We start from the raw sequence: 20,535 nt of genomic DNA, 5'->3' as shown, positions 1-20,535 counted from the left end.
CTTTTCCTTCTGGGTTTTCTGACACTTGTAGCCAAATTGAATCCTAATGGACACAGAAGAAGAGTGCACCTAGGCATACAGGTCAGCAAAGAGCTAGACTGTGCTCACTGCCCACCGGATATCCATTGTCCTTTTTCCACCGAAACCATTTTGTGTCTCTCTGACTCTTAGCCAAACCTGCTGCTCACTTATACATACGATTACACAGATACACAGATAAATACACAGATAACTAGAAGATGAACAGTATACAGTAAGAGCCAAAAAGGATGTGCAAAGGGTTGCAGGAGTTTGGAGGAGGAGGCCAACTTGCTGCGAAAAGGGTCAGAGAGGCTCAGTTCAGATGGTAGCTTTGGAGTGAAGAGTCAAAGCATGACTGGAATGTTCATCTGCATTGAGAAGCCAGGACATTCCAGGCTTCTGGGGTGGGGGATTGGGCAGTGCGGACATTGGGGGGGGGTCTCAGGAACCAGGATAAAGACAGTCACATTTCCAGAATGGAAAGTATAAGTGGGCTCACAGAGGGTAGGAGGTAGTCGGGGAGGTGAGGGAATGACTGGAGATGTGGGGACTGTCCAGAGGGCCTTGGGATTGACTGCATAATTTCAAGGGTGAGCTGAAAAAAAGCGCCGGCTCTGAGGTATAATGCAAATTCAAGTTCAGTTCTGGGCAGAAGTGTCCAGTGCAAACCAGACAGAAACAGAGATTCTTGAGGAATAAAGCCCTGCTGACAGGAAGCCCCTGCCCTAGTTTTAAGTAATGTGAGTCATGAGAACAGAGTGAGGCTAAGGAGGGACTTCCCAGCCACAGAGAACAGAAACAGTCTGAGGAGGTTTTGAAGAACTATGGTGAATGAACTCTTTTCTGAAATCTTTCTGGTTATGTATACTAAGAGTTCCTCTTGTGAAGTTAAATGGCCACTGAGAGATCTTCTCAAACTGGTTACAGCTTCAAGTTCATCACCTCACTTGCTTGCATGCCTTGATGTTACAAATACAGGCAGTGCAGGGGGACTGTCATTCTATTGGCTTCCCTGGTTAAGAGGGAGGTTTTCTGTTCCTCCAGAGAAGGAACCAATGTTCCTTATGTCCTGCACAAGCCTCGCAATCCCTTGCCTTTGTAGTCCCTCGCTTTTGTCATAGCCTCCTCTTCATTTTATAAGTTCCTGGTGAAGTGTCACCTCCCCATTCCCAGATCCTTCCCACTGCACTTGCAAGGGTGTTGGACCCAAAGCTATTAGAACATTTCATATTGGGGTAAAAGCCTTCCTTCTCACGTTGGTGTCACCCCACTAAGAGATGCTTCTTACGGGCAAGGAATGTGGTCACTTCCCAGATTGCTTAGCTGATGGGAACAAGGAGTGGCTGGGTTGGCAAGATGACTGTGAGAACTTCTGTATAATTTCTCAGACTCTGTTTTAAACTAATCATGTAATTAATTTGGTCCTTCAGGATCTGAGATTCTACCCAAGTAAACAGGAGGACCTTGGATCCTTGGGGATTGGTGCTCAGAAGCAAGTCTGGTTTCATTTCTCCTGGGGGCCAGCCCTGGGGAAAACCTGCATTTTTAAAATAGGGTGGCCCCTCCAAGCATCCCTAGTCCTCTACAGCTGACTTCCCCACCGCCAGTTTCCCAAACCTACCTGACTTTGCATAGGATGCAATGAGAAGATCATCAGGTTTTGCTTGGAAATTCCAGATTTTGTCCCAATTATCACTCATTATCTTGGTCATAAGGACTCCATTCACTTCCCTGGTTTCTGGTTGTATGTATTTTCCCACCAGCTGGAGATCTTTCATTTCATCCAGGGACATCTTAACAGATGCTTACAAGAAAAGAATGCTTGTGTTAAAGCTCAAAACAGTCATTCCTATCAAGAAAAATATTCTCTGAAAAAGGAGAGGTGTCATGGGCATTCATTACTATGCTTATTAATATTAATTCGGTGCAAGAACTCAAAAGAGGGGGAGCCAGCATCATTTTCAATAGCTTCGTTTCAGGGTAACAGGATGGTAAAGGCACGAACATATTTCAGAGGAAAGCACATTGGGAAATGTGCTAGACCAGATGGGTTTTGATGGGCTTGTTAGAGATGGCCTGAGGCCTGAGTGACAGGAAGACATCAGGTCAGAAGACCGGTAAGCTAACAGGCCCTTGTCAAGTTTGAGCAGTAAGAGAAGGTCAAAATGGAATCAGCACTTAGGCTGGCTGTCTACAGATCAACATCGAAGCAGGCTGTGGATAGGTTGGTGAAATCCACATCTGATCTAGATAGCTCTGAGCTGGCACGAGTCACAGAGCAGGTGGGGCAGAAATAAACTCACATTAGGGTTCCCTTTCCACACAATGGCCATCAAAAGATTTCAGTGGGGCCGATCTGGAGTATATCAAAGTCTCTCTGTGGGTCAATAGCTCCAGGTGTCACTCTCTGCCCCAGATCTCTGGCTGAAGAGCAACATATGCTAGCTGAGGAGGTGACCCCAATTTGCTTGGGGAAGCAACGCCCACTGACATGGCATGCCATAGTGGTTCCTTTCGCAGAGAGCTTTGTTTCTGTTTCTTTATTATAGAAATGTAGCACACTAAAGCCAAGTACAGCATTGCTAGTTTTCAGAGTAATCTTGGCACATTTAATAAGTACTTTTTATATAGGAGCAACGTTAACATATTGGAATATCCAACAGATGAGCTTGTAATTAGAAGTCAATGTATTATTGAGGATTTTAATATGGAGACTCAGAATTTTAGGTTGAAAGTTTAGTTAATTTTACTAAGCTTACAAATGTTTAAGAGAATTTAAGAATCAATTCATAAACTTAATTTTACAAGATTTGTGAGGTTTAGTGAAGTAATTAGAATTTCTTTCTCTTTTTGTTATCATCAGACAACTGAGTTCCTTAAAGAGAGTAAATGCAATTGAAAATATTTAGGAAATTTTATTAACTAGGTTGAATAAGCCTTTGTAAGTGGAAAGCTTTTACCCGTATGCCCCTGATACTCTGTGATCTGCTGTAGGGTGCAAGACTCTGGTTTTAATCTGAATTCTGAGTTTTGCTTTCCTCTCTGTAGAATGGCAAGGGAGGGGTCAGTCTGTAACTCTAAATTGCCTCTGATGTAACTATATATCTAGTTGTTCATATTCCTTAGCTGAAAGTCAAACAAAATAGTGACCACTCCCTTTACAGGAGGTTTTTGCTTTTTGTACTTGCTTCATTTTGAATAATTTCTATTGTCACCTCTCCAAGTTTACTAATTTTTTCTTCAACCAGTCTGTTGTTTATCCTGTTCAGAGTGTTGTTCATATTTGACATTGCTTCTTTTTTTAATTTCTATGAGTTAAATTGGGTCTTTTTCTTTTTTATAAAATTTTATTTATTTATTTGATAGAGAGAGAGATCACAACCAGGCAGAGAGGCATGCAGAGAAAGAGAGGGAAGCAGGCTCCCTGCTGAGCAGAGAACCTGATGCAGGGCTTACTGCCAGGACCCTGAGACCATGACCTGAGTTGAAGGCAGAGGCCACCCAGGTGCCCCTGGGTTTTTTTTTTTTTTTCTATCTTACATACCTCTTCTATCATGCTTACACCTTATCTTTTTGAAGATATTTGTGGGGGGGATTTTAAAAAATTTTATTTTATGTAACCAGAGTAGTTCATCCATTTCTCTAACACCTTCTTCTCACCTGTGACAACCACCAGCCTGTTCTCTGTATCTATGAGCCTAGTTTTAAAAATACGTATTTTTTCTACATTCCCCTGGGGATAAAAATATATGTTTATAAAAAATAAAAAATTATATTAAAAAAAAATAAGAGAAAACCTATAGTATTTTTCTTTCTCTGTCAAATTTATTTCAGTTAACATAATGCCCTTGAAGTCCATCCATGTTGTTACAAATGGCAAGATTTCATTCTTTTTTTTTTTTTTTAATCTCTACACCCAGTGTGGGGCTAGAACTTACAACCCTGAGATAAAGAGTCACATGCTTTATAGACTGAGCCAGCCAGATGCCCCTCATTCTTATTTTATGGCTGAATAATATTCCGTTGTGTGTGTGTGTACATACACACTATATGTATATATATATGTATATGTATATACACACAGATATATATTATAAATCCCTTATCTGTTTATTCTTTGAGGTTCATTTAAGTTGTTTCCATATCTTGGGTATTATAAATAATGCTGAAGTGAACATGGGGATGCATATATTTTTTCGAATTAGTTTTTCATTTTCTTCATTAAATACGGAAAACGGAATTGCTGGATCATATGCTAGATCAATTTTAATATTTTGAGAAATTTCCACACTGTTTTCCACAATGACTGCACCAAATCGCCTTCCCGTCAGCAGTTGCAGGCTCTCTTTCCTCCATATCCTCGCTATCGCTTGCTCTTTGTTACTGTTATGAGCATGTGAGCCTCCTTCACTTTAGGTCTGGGCCTGATCTGCTGTCTCTGTGCTGGGACCCAGGGTCAGGAGTCTGAGCACATGAGCCACTTAAGAGCTGTTTCTCAGTTTGCTATATAGTCTTGTGGGTTTTGGGACACGAGCTTCCTTGGTTTGCAAAGTTAGATGTTTTGGAGACCCATCACCCAGGTGTATGCCTTAAAAGTTGTGTGGCCCGATGTAGGGTGTGAACAATTTTCTCCTCAGGGAGAAGCTCTGGGTTTTGAGTTCCCTTCCAGGTGTGGGTTGTGGTGCCGAAGACAGGTTTTATGGTGAGATTGTGTCCCAGCCTGTCTCCCACTTCGATATGGTCTTCTCATTTGCCTGATGTGTCGCTGTCACTCAGCCAAACTTTAGGTTTCTATAGAGGAAATTGTTCCATTTGTAGCAGTGGACTCATGGAATTCATGAAAGGAGGTGAGTTCATGATCTTTCTACAATGCTACCTTGAGCCAGAACTCAATCTTGGATGAGGAAGCATATAAAAATAAATCCTCTCCACCCAGAATGTTCAAGTAAACTTGATCCTTCAGAGGTATGTAGTCTGTTTCAGGCACACCCTGGCCCACTGCACATATTTTCTGCAGCACTTGTGTTATTTAAAAATAAAATTAACAGGTTATGAGTATGGCAGGATGGCTTTAATAGGGCTTTACTCTTCTTTGTCTGATTCAACATTTATAGACTAGAACAGCCACTAAGAGTATAAAATTTGCCAATTTCTTCTTGTATTTCTCTCAATTTTTACTCTTTATACTTTGAATCTGCTAATGAGTGCATACTAGTTCAAACGTTTAACCTTTTGAATCAATTTTTCTTTTTATTATTATGAAATGCCACCTTTATCTCTGATACTGCTTTTTGCTTAAAGTTTTCTGTGTCCGATACCAATGGCCACAATAGTAGCTACTCTTTAGGTAGTATTTTCCAGGTATATATATTTCCCTAGCCTTTTAATTTTAATCTTACTCATTTTATTGTTTTCTGGTTTCTTTCTGCTACCAGGAAATCCACTGTCTTAACCATGTATATTTTTTCTAACATGTCTTTCTTCCCTACTTTGCAAAATCGTGTTTTATCTGGTGTTCTCAGATAAAAATATTGTCTGGTGGAACAATATCTACACTTATATTTATTCTTATTTATCTTTGCTGGAGCTTGTATTTCTGATATCAAGGATTTGTAAATTTCATAGATTTTGGAACATTTTCAGCTCTTCATATATTGTCTTTCTCCCACTCACTTTGCTCTTACCTTGTGGAACTAACTGGCTTTGCGTCTGACCTGTTGATTCTGTCTTCATCTCTCCTTCACAGTTTCCTTTGCTTTGTTTCCCTGGCTCCAGTCTACTGGGGAGATAGGCGAGCCAGGTGAGCCCAGCTAATGAAATTGTGAAATCACAGGGCTGTGATTTCTCTAGTCCTGCCTTTCATTTGATGAATTCCCTTTTCAGCTGGAGAGCAGCAGTGTGCCATCCTGCCCGAAGCACAACAGTTATCAAAGATGGCTTGCTGGGCTTGTAGTGGTACAAAGGGTTATGCAGAGTGGTTTACCCATGACAGGCCTCTTCTCTAGGGTTTTTCTGACTCATGGGCAGCTGTTAATGGTCTCCAGTTTGGTTAGGCTAATGGCAGCTGGACGATTTTCACATTCAAGGCCATTCTATTTGGGGGGTGTCTTAATTTGGAGGGAGATTGCCCAGAAACCAGTCACAATGAAGGTTACCCACATTTCAGCACATGCAAATGACCACACCAGAGGCTGTACTTAACCACAAGGTACATACTTTTCCCTTAGTCCATGTCACTGGCTGTGGGGGCTCTCAACTTCTGACTTGCCCAACTACTCTGCAGGTTCCACCCTTCACCATAAAATTACAGCTTATGACCCCCACCCCAGCCCATCAGTCCACGGCTCTTCAGCTCCACCATTCTGGCCTGTCATAGTCACCACCCCCACACTCCTTATTGCTCCCATGTCTCTGCAGGTCATGTGGGGGCTGTTGCCACACTGGTCTGGGCTCACTGTGGGGCACTATACTTACGACAGTGCTTGCAAAATGCATTGTTTTGAATTGCAAATTATACTCTTAAACCATATGTTGCCAATATAAGCCAATAATTGCAAATTAAACTCCTAAACTAGAAACTGTCTGGTCATGCTTCTGTTCAGGGAGTTCAGCCACTGGTAATTTGATTTCATTGGATCACTACCTCTGTAAGTGGCACCACTGGCTTTTTTTTTTTTTTTTTTTTTTTTTGCTATTATGTGTATGGATGCTCTTATGTATATAGGAACCAGCCTACTGCTTCCTATACCCACAAGGAACTTCCCTGAAGAGCAGATAATCTTGCTTTTCTAAATATGTCCTGTCCCCATTCAGCCTTCCTGACACCATTCACTCAGATCAAGGATCTCACCTTATTGCCCATATAACAGGGTCCTGGGCTCTCCTTTGGGACATCCAATGGAATTTTTACCTCCTGTTCCACCACAGACCTCTGGCATTACTGAATGCCTTGGTGGTCTTTTAAAATTATCATATGGTTTCACTTATTAGTGGAGCATAACAAATAGCATGGTGGACATGGGGAGTTATGAGAAGGGAGTTGAGGGAAATTGGAAGGGGAGGTGAACCATGAGAGACTATGGACTCTGAAAAATAATCTGAGGGGTTTTAAGTGGTGGGAGGGGTGGGAGGTTGGGGGAACCAGGTGGTGGGTATTAGAGAGGGCACAGATTGCATGGAGCACTGGGTGTGGTGCAAAAAACAATGAATACTCTTATGCTGAAAATTAATAAAAAATAAATTAAAAAAATAAAATACTCGCTTCTCAAGTTGCAGGGCAGTACATGGACTCCTAAATAGACTTCCCTGCTGCAGTGACACTTTAAACTCTTGGTCATATGGCCACCATTCTCCTTACACCAATTGGACTCGCCAGGCTATTATCAGAAGGGAATCTGTTGCCTTCATCTTATGGGAGAACATTCTTTACAAGTTTCCCAATACTTTTGAGTCCTCTTACCTATTTCAAATGTCAATCATGAGGCGCCTGAGTGGTTTAGTTGGTTAAGCATTTGACTCTTGATTTAGGCTCAGGTCATGATCTCAGGGTCTTGCATCAAGCTCCAAGCTCAGAATGGAGTCTACTTGAGATTCTCTCTCCCTTTCCTCCTCTCCCTGCTTGTGCATGCTCTCTCTCTCTCAAAATAAATAATTAAAAGTAATAATAAACCAAAGTAAAATGTCCATCATCACTCCTTCCAATACTCATTGGTGATCTAATGGGGGAATGCATGGTTAGCAATGACTCCCTGGTTGTAGACAGTCCTGACCCATTAGACCACACCTGGACCACACCTACCCACTGGATATGCAAATTCCAGCTGAAATTCAAAAATTCAGTGGCTTTAGTGGATGGCTCATATCTCCTAACCACAACTCCCTATAGGAAGTGGAGGCAATTGCACTTGGATCCCCCCAAGGGAATGGCATGGAGCCCTAAAAGGGGGGAAAAGGCCCTCAGGTTGGCTGACACCAGCACCGTTAGAAGATGATGGTGTGGTGCAACAGTCACAACAATTGGCTCTACTCCATTTTGGAGGAGACCATCAGTGGGCTGCTGACACACAATGGCCCCATAGTAAATACCTACATGGGGTAGGGGCTGCGCAGGCACAAAACTATAAAATGCAGATATTCACTGCTGCAGGCCTTATTCTGTGCCTCATGTGCCAAGTCATCTGGGTTGTGTGGATTCTCCTGGACCCCAGAGGGCAACTCTAGAAAGTTGTTGAAACCGCACAATCACTCGCCTGCATTTGCCATGTTTACCCTAGGCTCCCTTGCTTGTTGCTTGACTGTGACGCAGGCTGCTTTCTGCTGTGACTTGAAGCCGTGGAAAGCCAAATTATGTGTCCAGTCTTACAACCTTGTGGGGCCCCTTTAAACACTTTACTCAGTTGCTTGCTCTTACCACATCTGTTATATTGGTCCACATTATGTGTCCTACTAAGAGTTAGTAAATTTATTTACTGTTGAGAGGACCCCTCCCTTGCTGCAGGTGACACCACCACCATGGAACCTCTATTTCAGGAACAAAGCTGCAGGGTTACCTTCTTAACCCCAACGGGACTCTTCCCCACAGTCACCACTCTGGGCTCCATAATCTCCCTATTAATAATCCTTCTAATAGACTTGCTTGTCAGTGCATTCCTTTGTGATTTCTTAGTGCAGATGGTTTTAGATAACTATTTAGCTTTAGATTACTTAACAGGTCCAGCAAGGACATGTGTGTGCTGTACAGGCCACAACCTGCTGCATAAATATGAGTGATTCTGGACAAATTCAGACAACCCAACAGGTGCAAATGTTCTGCAATCTCATCCTAGTTATCAAACACCTACCTTCACGTTATCCAAGGGCTTTGATGTATTTTCTTGGCTGGACTCAGTAAATGAAGGGACTGGTTTGTCAGGATTTCAAACTGTGGTTTGTTTAATGATCTTATTGATTGATATTTATGCTTTGCTCACATGTTTCATATGCTGCATGACCAGTCCCTGTTAGCAGCTTTTAATATCTCTGCTGTCTGGACAGTGCCCATGATTTTCCCTAAAGATAATGCCTGGGCATCTCAGGGTCAATTGTGATGAGCAAACAGCTATTTTGAGTTGTGCATAGGCATTTTATAGTGTGACAACCCTGTTCACACCCAGGGTCTGCAATTCAGATAAGGACCTGGGTTTAGGGTGCCACCACAAGTTCCTGCTTCATTTCCCCCCAGGACATTTCTAAAATAACTACTTACAGTTAGGCCCACAAAAAGTCACTGACCTCGATCCTTGTAAGTAAGAGGTGCTTGCTACCCTGCTCTTGATCTACCACTTGCATGTAACTTGGGACCAGAAGAATGCCCTTTCCCCAGTTCATTGCAACACCTCCCTTCTGGGATCTCTAAATAATGAATCCTGTGGCTTTATTTCCTTTGTGTGGGTGTACTGAAACCATATCTTAATTAAAAATGAATCCAGGGTTTTCAAGTCCTTGAAGTGGGAGCTCAGATGTCGAGGAAGATACCTCTTGCTCCTAAGTGGGTGGCGTGTGCCTCCTTATTCAGCAGGTCAGAGTTCAACACACTTGCTCAGACTTCTCAGCACAATTCACCATCAGTAACCTTTTATTTGTGGGATTCTTTCACTCTGTTTTAAAGATAGGCTCCTCCAGAAAACATTTTTCCTTGCTCTGCTAGGCTGAGTGGCTGCTTTTTAAGGATTTCAGCTGATCTTCTTCATGGAAGAATGAAGCTAGTAAGTGTAAAAGGAATGATAGGTATAAAAACAGCACCAGTAGATGCTAAACACCCTTGGATACAGTGCTGAGAGAAATGCGATATTCACAGAGTTTCAAAATATCCACTCACAGCAGATTACAGAGGCAGAAATGTGCCTTCTGATGATCACCCTGCCCAAGTGTAAATTAGCATGCCTGATAGCAGAATGAGCTGTATTATTGCCAGATGTAATGCAGTGAAATATCAGAAGCATGACTTGGGGTATTTTCCAGTAACAATGTTTTTCATTCTTCATATATTTTCATTCTTCATCTAATCATGAAGAAACAATTGGATACAACCACAATGAGAGATGTTCTATGAGACAATTGGCCCAAAATTTTCAAAAGCATCCCCATTAGGGAAATAGACAACAAAAGAAACCAAAATGGTTAAGGCCAGACTATAAGAGACAAAAGAGACATATCAAAATGCAATACAAGGGGGAGAGGAGTCAAGATGGCGGATAAGTAGCAGGCTGAGATGACATCAGGTAGCAGGAGATCAGCTAGATAGCTTATCTAACCATTGCAAACACCTACAAATCCAACAGGAAATCGAAGAGAAGAGCAATAATTCTAGAAACAGAAAATCAGTCACTTTCTGAAAGGTAGGATATGCGGAGAAGTGAATTCAAAGCGAGGGGAAGATAGACTGCAGGGTTGAGGGGCCAGCTCCCGGCAAGTGGCAGAGCAACAGAGCACAAAATCAGGACTTTTAAAAGTCTTCTCCATGGAGGGACATCGCTCCAGAGGCTAAACTGGGGGGAAGCCCACGTGGGGTCAGCATAACCCCATGTCCCATGGGGTCACAGAAGGACCAGGGGTGTCTGAGTGTCGCAGAGCTTGCAGGTATTAGAGCAGGGAAGCTGGCTACAGTGACAAAGCCGAGGAGTGAGCTCTCAGCTCGGGGTTACCTTGAACTGGTCATGGGCTGGGTGAGGTCGGAGTGCGGCCAGAGGCCACAGAGACAGAAACGACCAAGTGCTTTTTTCCAAGTGTGACAGATTTAGTGCTTTCCTACAAGCATGACCAGAGGCTAGGGAGATGGGGGCAGTTGGGCGCTTTTTTTCAGAGGGTGCACTGAGGAGCGGGACCCTGAGCTCTCGGCTCCTCTGTGCTGGATACTGGGAGACCGCCATCTTCATTCCTGTCCTCTGGAACTCTACGGAAAGCGCTCAGGGAACAAAAGCTTCTGAAAGCAAATCTGAGCAGATTACTTAGCCAGGCCCCTGGTAAGGGTGGTGTAATTCTACCTGGGGCAAAGACACTTGAGAGTCACTACAACAGGCCCCTCCCCCAGAAGATCAACAAGAAACCCAGCCAAGACCAACTTCACTCACCTAGGAGAACAGCGGAATTCCAGAGGAGGAGAAAGCAAATCTTATCTGGACAAAATGACAAGGCAGAAAAACTCACCACAAAAAAAAGAACAAGAGGTAGTACCGAAGGCTGGGGACCTAATAAATACAGACATTGCTAATACAACAGATCTAGAGTTCAGAATGATGATTCTCAAGGTTCTAGCCAGGCTCGAAAAAGGCATAGAAGATATTAGAGAAACACTATCTGGAGAGATAAAAGCCATTTCTGGAGAAATAAAAACTAAAATCTAACTAAGTTGAAATAAAAAAAGCTATTAATGAGGTGCAATAAAAAATGGAGGCTCTTACTGGTAGGATGAATAAGGCAGAAGAAAGAATTAGTGACATAGAAGACCAAATGACAGAGACTAAAGCAGCTGATCAAAAGAGAGGCAAACAAATACTAGACCACGAGGAGAGAATTCGGGAGATAAGTGACACCATAAAATGGCACAACATTAGAATAATTGGGATTCCAGAAGAAGAAAGAGAGGGGCGCCTGGGTGGCTCGTGGGTTAAGCCTCTGCCTTCGGCTCAGGTCATGGTCTCAGGGTCCTGGGATTGAGCCCTGCGTCAGGCTCTCTGCTCAGCGGGGAGCCTGCTTCCCTTCCTCTCTCTCTCTGCCTGCCTCTATGCCTACTTGTGATTTCTGTCTGTCAAATAAAAAAAAAAAAAGAAATAAAAGAAGAAAGAGAGAGGGGAGCAGAAGGTATATTGAGGCAAATTATTGTAGAGAATTTCCCTAATATGGCAAAGGGAAGAAATATCAAAATCCAGGAGATGTTAAGAACGCCCCTCAAAATCAATAAAAATAGGTCCTCACCTCGTCACCTGAGAGTAAAATTTACCTCTTAGCGACAAAGAGAAAATCCTGAAAGCAGCCCGGGAAAAGAAGTCTGTAACATACAAGGGTAAAAACATTAGATTGGCAGCGGACCTATCCACAGAGACTTGGCAGGTTAGAAAGAACTGGCATGATATATTCAGAGTACTAAAAGAGAAAACCATGCAGCCAAGAATACTATATCCAGCTAGGCTATCATTGAAAATAGAAGGAGAGATAAAAAGCTTCCAGGACAAACAAAAACTGAAATAATTTGTGAACACCAAACCAGCTCTACAGGAAATACTGAAAGAGGTCCTCTAAGCAAAGAGAGACCCTAAAAGTAGTAGATCAGAAAGGAACAGAGACCATATACAGTAACAGTCACCTTACAGGCAATACAATGGCACTAAATTCATATCTCTCAATAGTTACCCTGAATGTTAATGGACTAAATGCCCCAATCAAAAGACACAGGGTATCAGAATGGATGAAAAACCAAAACCCATCAATATGCTGCCTACAAGGAACTCATTTCAGACCCAAAGACACCCCCAGATTTAAAGTGAGGGGGTGGAAAACAATGTACCATACTAATGGACATCAAAAGAAGGCTGAGATGGCAATCCTTATATCAGATCAATTAAATTTTAAGCCAAAGACTATAATAAGAGGTGAAGAAGGACACTATATCATACTCAAAGGGTCTGTCCAACAAGATGACCTAACAATTTTAAATAACTATGCCCCTAACGTGGGAGCAGCCAACTATATAAATCAATTAATAACAAATCAAAGAAATACATCGACAATAATACAATAATAGTAGGGGACTTTAACACTCCCCTCACTGAAATGGACAGATCATCTAAACAAAAGATCAACAAGGAAATAAAGGCCTTAAATGACACACTAGACCAGATGGACATCACAGATATATTCAGAAAATTCCATCCCAAAGCAACAGAATACACATTTCTTCTCTAGTGCACATGGAACAATCTCTAGAATAGATCAAATCCTGGGACATAAATCAGGTCTCAACTGGTATCAGAAGTTTGGGATCATTCCCTGCATATTTTCAGACCACTCTGAAATATGCTCTGAAGCTAGAACACAATCACAAGAGGAAATTTGGAAAGAACCCAAATACATGGAGACTAAACAGCATCCTTCTAAAAAAAATGAATGGATTAACAAAGAAATTAAAGAAGAATTGAAAAAATTCATGGAAACAAATGATAATGGAAACACAACGGTTCAAAATCTGTGGGACACAATAAAGCCAGTCTTGAGAGGAAAATATATAGTGCTACAAGCCTTTCTCAAGAAACAAGAAAGGTCTCCAATACACAACATAACCCTACACTTAAAGGAGCTGGAGAAAGAACAACAAAGAAAGCCTAAACCCAGCAGAAGAGAAATCATAAAGATCAGAGCAGAAACCAATGAAATAGAAACTAAAAAAACAATAGAACAAATCAATAAAACTAGAAGCTTGTTCTTTGAAAGAATTGATAAGATTGACAAAGCCCTGGCCAGACTTATCAAAAAGAAAAGAGAACGAACCCAAATAAATAAAATCATGAATGAAAGAGGAGGGATCACAACCAACACCAAAGAAATACAAACAATTATAAGGACATACTATGAGCAACTCTATGCCAACAAATTCGACAATCTGGAAGAAATGGATACATTTCTAGAGACATATAAACTACCACAACTGAACCAGGAAGAAATACAAAACCTGAACAGACCCATAACCAGTAAGGAGATTAAAACAGTCATCAAAAATCTCCAAACAAACAAAAAAGCCCAGGGCCAGATGGCTTCCCAGGGGAATTCTATCAAACATTTAAAGAAGAATTAATTCCTATTCTCCTGAAACTGTTCCAAAAAATAGAAATGGAAGGAAAACTTTCAAACTCATTTTATGAGGCCAGCATCACCTTGATCCCAAAACCAGACAAGGATCCCATCATAAAAGAGAATTACAGACCCATATCCTTAATGAACACAGATGCAAAAATTCTCACCAAAATACTCACCAATAGGATTCAACAGTACATTAAAAGGATTATTCACCATGACCAAGTGGGATTTATTCCAGGGCTGCAAGGTTGGTTCAACATCCACAAATCAATAATGTGATACAATGCATTAATAAAAGAAAAAATAAGAACTATATGATACTTTCAATAGATGCTGTAAAAGCACTTGACAAAGTGCAGCATCCCTTCCTGATTAAAACTCTTCAAAGTGTAGGGATAGAGGGCACATACCTCAATGTTATCAAAGCCATCTATGAAAAACTCACCGCAAATATCATTCTCAATGGAGAAAAACTGAAAGCTTTTCCGCTGAGGTCAGCAACATGGCAGGGATGTCCATTATCACCACTGCTATGCAACATAGTACTAGAAGTCCTAGTCCCAGCAATCAGACAACAAAAGGAAATTAAAGGCATCCAAATAGGCAAAGAAGAAGTCAAACTATCACTCTTCACAGATGATATGATACTATATATGGAAAACCCAAAGGACTCCACTCCAAAACTGCTAGAACTTGTATAGGAATTCAGTAAAGTATCAGGATATAAAATGAAATGCACAGAAATCAGTTGTATTTCTCTACACCAACAACAAGACAGAAGAAAGAGAAATTAAGGAGTCAAGCCCATTTACAATTGCACCCAAAACTAAGATACCTAGGAATAAACCTAACCAAAGAGGCACAGAATCTATACTCAGAAAACTATAAAGTACTCATGAAAGAAATTGAGGAAGACACAAAGAAATGGAAAAATGTTCTATGCTCATGGATTGGAAGAATAAGTAGTGTGAAAGTGTCTATGCTACCTAAAGCAATCTATACATTTAATGCAATCCTTATCAAAATACCATTCATTTTTTTCAAAGAAATAGAACAAACAATCCTAAAATTTATATGGAACCAGAAAAGACCTCGAATAGCCGAAGGAATATTGAAAAAGAAAGCCAAAGTTGGTGGCATCACAATTCCAGACTTCAAGCTCTATTACAAAGATGTCATCATCAAGACAGTGTGGTACTGGCACAAAAACAGACACATAGATCAATGGAACAGAATAGAGAGCCCAGAAATAGACCCTCAACTCTACAGTCAACTAATCTTTGACAAAGCAAGAAGGAATATCTAATGGAAAATAGACAGTCTCTTCAACAAATTGTGCTGGGAAAATTGGACAGCCACATGCAGAAAAATGAAATTGGATTATTTCCTTACACCACACACAAAAATAGACTCAAAATGGATGAAGGACCTCAATGGGAGAAAGGAATCCATCAAAATCCTTGAGGAGAACACAGGCAGCAACCTCTTTGACCTCAACCACAGCAACTTCTTCCTAGGAACATTGCCAAAGACAACAGAAGCAAGGGCAAAAATGAACTATTGGGACTTCATCAAAATAATAAGCTTTTGCACATCAAAGGAAACAGTTAACAAAACTAAAAGACAACTGACAGAATGCGAGAAGATATTCGCAAACGACATATCAGGTTAAGGGCTACTATCCAAAATCTATAAAGAGCTTAGCAAACTCAACACCCAAAGAACAAAAAATCCAATCAAGAAATGGGCAGAGGACATGAACAGACATTTCTGCAAAGAAGACATCCAGATGGCCAACAGACACATGAAAAAGTACTCCACATCACTCAGTACCAGAAAAATACAAATCAAAACCGCAATGAGATACCACCTCACACCAGTCAGGATGGCTAAAATTAACAAGACAGGAAATGACAGATGCTGGCGAGGATGCAGAGAAAGTGGAACCCTCCTACACTGTTGGTGGGAAAGCAAGCTGGTGCAACCACTCTGGACAACAGCATGGAGGTTCCTCAAAAAGCTGAAAATAGAGCTACCATATGACCCAGCAATTGCACTACTGGGTATATATCCTAAAGATACAAACGTGGTGCTCCCAAGGGGCACGTGCAACCGAATGTTCATAGCAGCAATGTCCCCATGGCCAAACTATGGACAGAACCTAGATGTCCATCAACAGATGAATGGATAAAGAATATGTGGTTTATATACACCGTGGAATACTATGCAGCCATTAAAAGAAATGAAATCTTGCCATTTGTGACGACGTGGATGGAACTGGATGGTATCATGCTTAGTGAAATAAGTCAATCGGAGGAAGACAACTATCATATGATCTCCCTGATATGAAGAAGTGGAGATGCAATGTGGGGGGTTGGGGGGAAGGAAAAGAAAAAATGAAAGAAGGTGGGTTTGGGAGGGAAACAAACCATAAAAGACTCAATCTCAAAAAAAGACTGAGGGTTGCTGGGGGGAGGGGGGACGGGAGATGGTGGTTGGGATATGGACATTGGGGAGGGTATGTGCTATGATGAGTGCTGTGAAATGTGTGAACCTGGTGATTCACAGACCTGTACCCCTGGGGATAAAAATATATTATATGTTTATTTAAAAAATAAATAATTTTAATTAAAAAAAAGAAAAAATGCAATGCAAGGAACTTAACTGAATTCTGAATAGGAAAAGAAAAAAAAACAGCATTAAAGGACATTATTGGGACAGTTGGGGAAATTTGCCCAGACTGTATGTTTAGTAGTGTTATGATAAGAGAGTAGAATATCCTTACTTTTAGGAAATATCAGCTGAAGTATGCAGGGGGTGCAGTGTCAGAGTGACTTCAACTTACAGCCTGATGTTTCCTTAAAATAGTGTACATTTATTTGTATATATGGGTGTGTGTACCTATACATATATGTAGAGGGCAGATGGAGGGGAATGAGTGCAGAAAAATCTTATTAGTTGCTGAATCTGGGTGAATGTTTGTAGGTATTCTTTGAACTATTTAAAAAATTTCTATGTAGTTTTAAAATTTATAAAGAAAAATATAAGAGAAAAACAAGTCTCATTTGTTTTTCTGACACCTAGATAGTAGGAGCATGGGCTTCTAACACAGGTGACAGCCAGCAGGTGGTTTTTTCATGAGCAGGGAGATTTCTTCTCCTTCTTCCCAATCCCCAACCCAAGACCAGGGAGTTCTCTTGCTGCACCTCTTCTCAGGGTGGGCTCTTCTAGGAGTTCTGTCTCTTCTCAGACTCCCCACCTTGTGTGACGCTGGGCTTTCTTTACTAGCTCTCCACTCCCATTGGTGTCAGCATCAGAGCTCAACTTCGGACACCTTCCCCCCAACGCACTTTTATCTTCCTGGGGAGCTTTCATGGTTATGGATTTTCCCTAAAGTTTTGCTGCAACAATACATTTTAAAATTCGTATTTGAAAAATATTTTGTCTAGCTTTTAAAAAAGATGTTCTGCCACTATATGCTTGTTCTGGGTATTTACTTCTCTAAACATATAATTCTCCCTTTGGCTATGCCTTATCTATACTTAAAAGTATTGATGGCTTTCTATATTTATATTTCTATATTAAAGTTCTAAGAAGTGTTCATATGCTTTTGTCCTTTCTGCTGGTCCTTTCTAATGAGTTTTTAATTTGGGGCTGTGAGTTCATTTTCTGTGGGGACATGTGTCAGAGTCTTCTGTGGTCTGGTCCAGGTTTTGGATGTGCCCCTGCTAGGTGGCCCAGGGGTATTACTAATCTGTGATTTATTTTTATATTAAGTTATTGGGCCAAGTGTGTTGTATAATTTGATCTGTAGCACAGACCCAAGCTTACAAATTCCAAGGGGACACTTCGTTTTCATCCACAACCCAGAATGACAGTAGTTAAGTTTCCTCACTATTTCCTGGTACAGAGGCCGGTTTTCTCCAGAGCACTTTGAAGAATCCAAGTTCACAAAAGAGCTGTATTTCAGGTTCCCTGAGGTCTCCATTCCTGACCTTCCTAAGCTTTAAGACGGAGATGGGCATTTTACCCACCACACCCAGAGCCAGTGTCCTGCTATGCCAAACTTTTTCCCCAGGTACTTTAAAATGTCCTGTTCTTTCTCTGTGCTCAGTTCCACATTTAATAGAATGTCTGTTGTATGTAACAGAATTTGTTGGTGTTTGCATTGGCAGGATTTTCAAGTAATCTTGTCTGTTATTGGAACAGGAAGTTCCTTAATCTATTATTTTTGGTTTAAGTAAAAACCATTATTCTGTAAACTGGCAGAAAGACCTCCCTGAGTACATGTTTAAACTTTTTAAGCTTCTTACACTGAGTAAAAAAATAAATAACATTTATTTAAAAACAAAATTATTTCTTAAATTAAAAGATCATCTAAACATGTTAAGTTTGGTGAAAATTTTCCATGACATAGGAAAACAGTGATACTGAAGCAAACTTTGCCCTGAAACTCTGTTAACAAACTCATTTCAGCTTCCTGGTCACAGGAAAAATGTTCTATTCATCTTGGTGCCTCTAGTGCTAGTCTGATGACTGGCACAGGGTGGGAGCCTGATTTTTGTTTTGTCATTAAATGGATTTGAACTTGTTTATTCACCCACCAAATTGGAAGACACATATTTTTCTTCTTGAATCACAGCTTGCGTCTGCACAATCCTGACCCCAAATGTATGTCATCCCTGCTATTACTTAGAGACAAAGCCTTAGTCTGTGGATTTCCTTGGGGGAAAATGGAGATGACATGTGGCCTGCTCTCTTGTACCCTGTGGAGGTGGGAGTTTCATCCTGGTCCCAAGGGAGTTTCAGGTCCTCTGGGTACAACCTCAATCACAGCTAAGCCAGGGGAGGCATGTGTCAGACAGGACCTGCCCGGAACACTTAGCCCATGGGAGCCCACCACAGACCCCTTGTTCTGGTCCCCCATCCTGGTAGAATATGAATGTGTACCTTTGGGTCAGGGATATATCTTGCTTCCCCATCTATCTATTTATTGCATTTCCATACAACTTTGTTGAGCTCCAAGACAAGGTGAAGTGCCCAGGAACCCACACTGTCCTATAGAATAGCCTTCTGTTACTGGGAGGCTACTGGGGGGCAGGTCCCTCCAGAACACTAGCAGTGCACACTTGAGGGGAGGGATTCAGCTCTGGAAGGTGACAGGGATGTTTTATGACTTGATCATGCTGGCCACACAGGGATTGCTCCACCACGAAAGTCTGGCATCTTCGGGTGCGTAAGGGAGGCTTTAGTAACAGGTCAACTGAGTTAAAGGGTGAGCTACTATAGAAACTTTGAGCCTGGTTATGCAAGATGTAGATTATACACTCCCTTGGTCTCCTCAGCCTCAGGCTCGGGTTTCTCCTGTGGCTTTGGAATGTCACAACTACCTGGGCTGAGCCTCCAAGATGCCTGGTACCCTTCTTCTGCTCATTGCTCTCCCACTCCCGTGATAAGGAACTTTGCCAGAACTTCAGTGATTCCAGAAGGTCAGAACAAAGTGTCTATGATTACCTAGCTGGAATCTTTTCTGAAGATGGTAAATTGGGGGAGGGAATTTTTCTGCAGCCACAGAAAAGCAAAGAAGGCCTGTGGTCAGCCCTGCAGGCTTTACCTGGCCTTCTGAATCTGCTGTCACTTTGCCCTTTGATTTTTTCTAAACAATTTTCAGTGAATAGGCTCAGGTGACACCCTTGGCAGAGAACCTGGGATCCAACTGTCCTTGGTTGGTCTGACCCCTGTCTTAGGGTGGCTGACATTGTCTGACAGACACAGATTGGGAACCTTTCTCCAGGGAGGTGGACCGGCAGTGTTTCCCACCTGCAGGGAGGGGAAGGACCTGGTAATGGTGTGCTCAGGGGGGATTTAACTTAACTCTGAGGAAAGAGTTATACTTTAATTTAATAAAGCCACTGTAGGACCAATGGACAGAGGCCTTGAGAAATTTGGGACTGGGGGCAGAAAAGTATTTTTTTCCCCTTTAGATCTTTGAAAAACATGTTTTTCCTTTATGAGCTGGAGAAAATAATCTATTTTTCTCCCATCTTTCTGACCTTTCTCTCTTTCCTCTTAGAAGAACAAATCTAGTAATTCCATCTAAGGACGTTCAGGCAGTACTTACAAGATTCCAGGTGAGTGGGTTTAGGAGACCTTGATCTTTTCTTTCTGTTTGTTGACACTCGATGACTCTGTTTCCTTTAGGCTTTTCCTCCAGAATGCTTTGTCCCTGTAGCCTCAGATGTGTGCCACAGATTAGGAGGGCCATTGAAGGACTAACATTGATCCTGTCCCTTTGTTCCCTTGATATAGGACCTGCTTAAGGCAGGTCAAGGATCAGGCTACGTATAAGCACTTGACAATGGAAAGAGGAGGTGAAGGAAGTAACCAATGAAAGCCTGGGTGATTATCTCCTGCAGATCTTACTGATGACACAGACAGACCTTTGATTCCAAACTGTTTTGGCTTTATGGCTGCCTATTTTCTGGTGCTGGCAAACTATTTTGGAATTGCAGATTTGGAATTACAAGGAGTAATTATGTGGTATGCACAGTGTACCACAGTGTACTTTGATAATTGATTGGGGTCCAATGAACCCAGATGTGTTCTCAGAATCCTCCTTAAAAATTTTTCCAGAGAGTCACTTCCAGTTGATAATATTTGGCTAAAAGAAGAAAACTTCTTGCCATC

The 20,535-nt window shown here is 41.5% G+C and overlaps 1 protein-coding gene across 2 annotated transcripts in view; it reads right to left on the bottom strand.

Moving 5' to 3' along the window:
• SULT1C3 (sulfotransferase family 1C member 3) overlaps nucleotides 1-20,166 on the bottom strand; it is a 48,356-nt gene extending 28,190 nt beyond the window's left edge. For both annotated transcript variants that reach the window (XM_082744222.1, XM_082744223.1), the window contains exons 1-2: nucleotides 19,970-20,166; nucleotides 1,643-1,825 (exon numbers count right to left, since the gene is read on the bottom strand). In XM_082744222.1, the coding sequence (XP_082600348.1) occupies nucleotides 1,643-1,814 (172 nt within the window). In that variant the 5' untranslated portion in view covers nucleotides 1,815-1,825; nucleotides 19,970-20,166. The remainder of the gene's footprint in view (nucleotides 1-1,642; nucleotides 1,826-19,969) is intronic.
• Between the last annotated feature and the right edge of the window lie 369 nt (nucleotides 20,167-20,535).

Source organism: Mustela nivalis (assembly GCF_964662115.1).
Source record: "Mustela nivalis genome assembly, chromosome: 8".
In the NCBI taxonomy this organism is placed as follows: domain Eukaryota; kingdom Metazoa; phylum Chordata; class Mammalia; order Carnivora; family Mustelidae; genus Mustela; species Mustela nivalis.
Note: the sequence above shows the minus strand (reverse complement) of the source record. Positions and strands in the feature narration are given on the sequence as shown.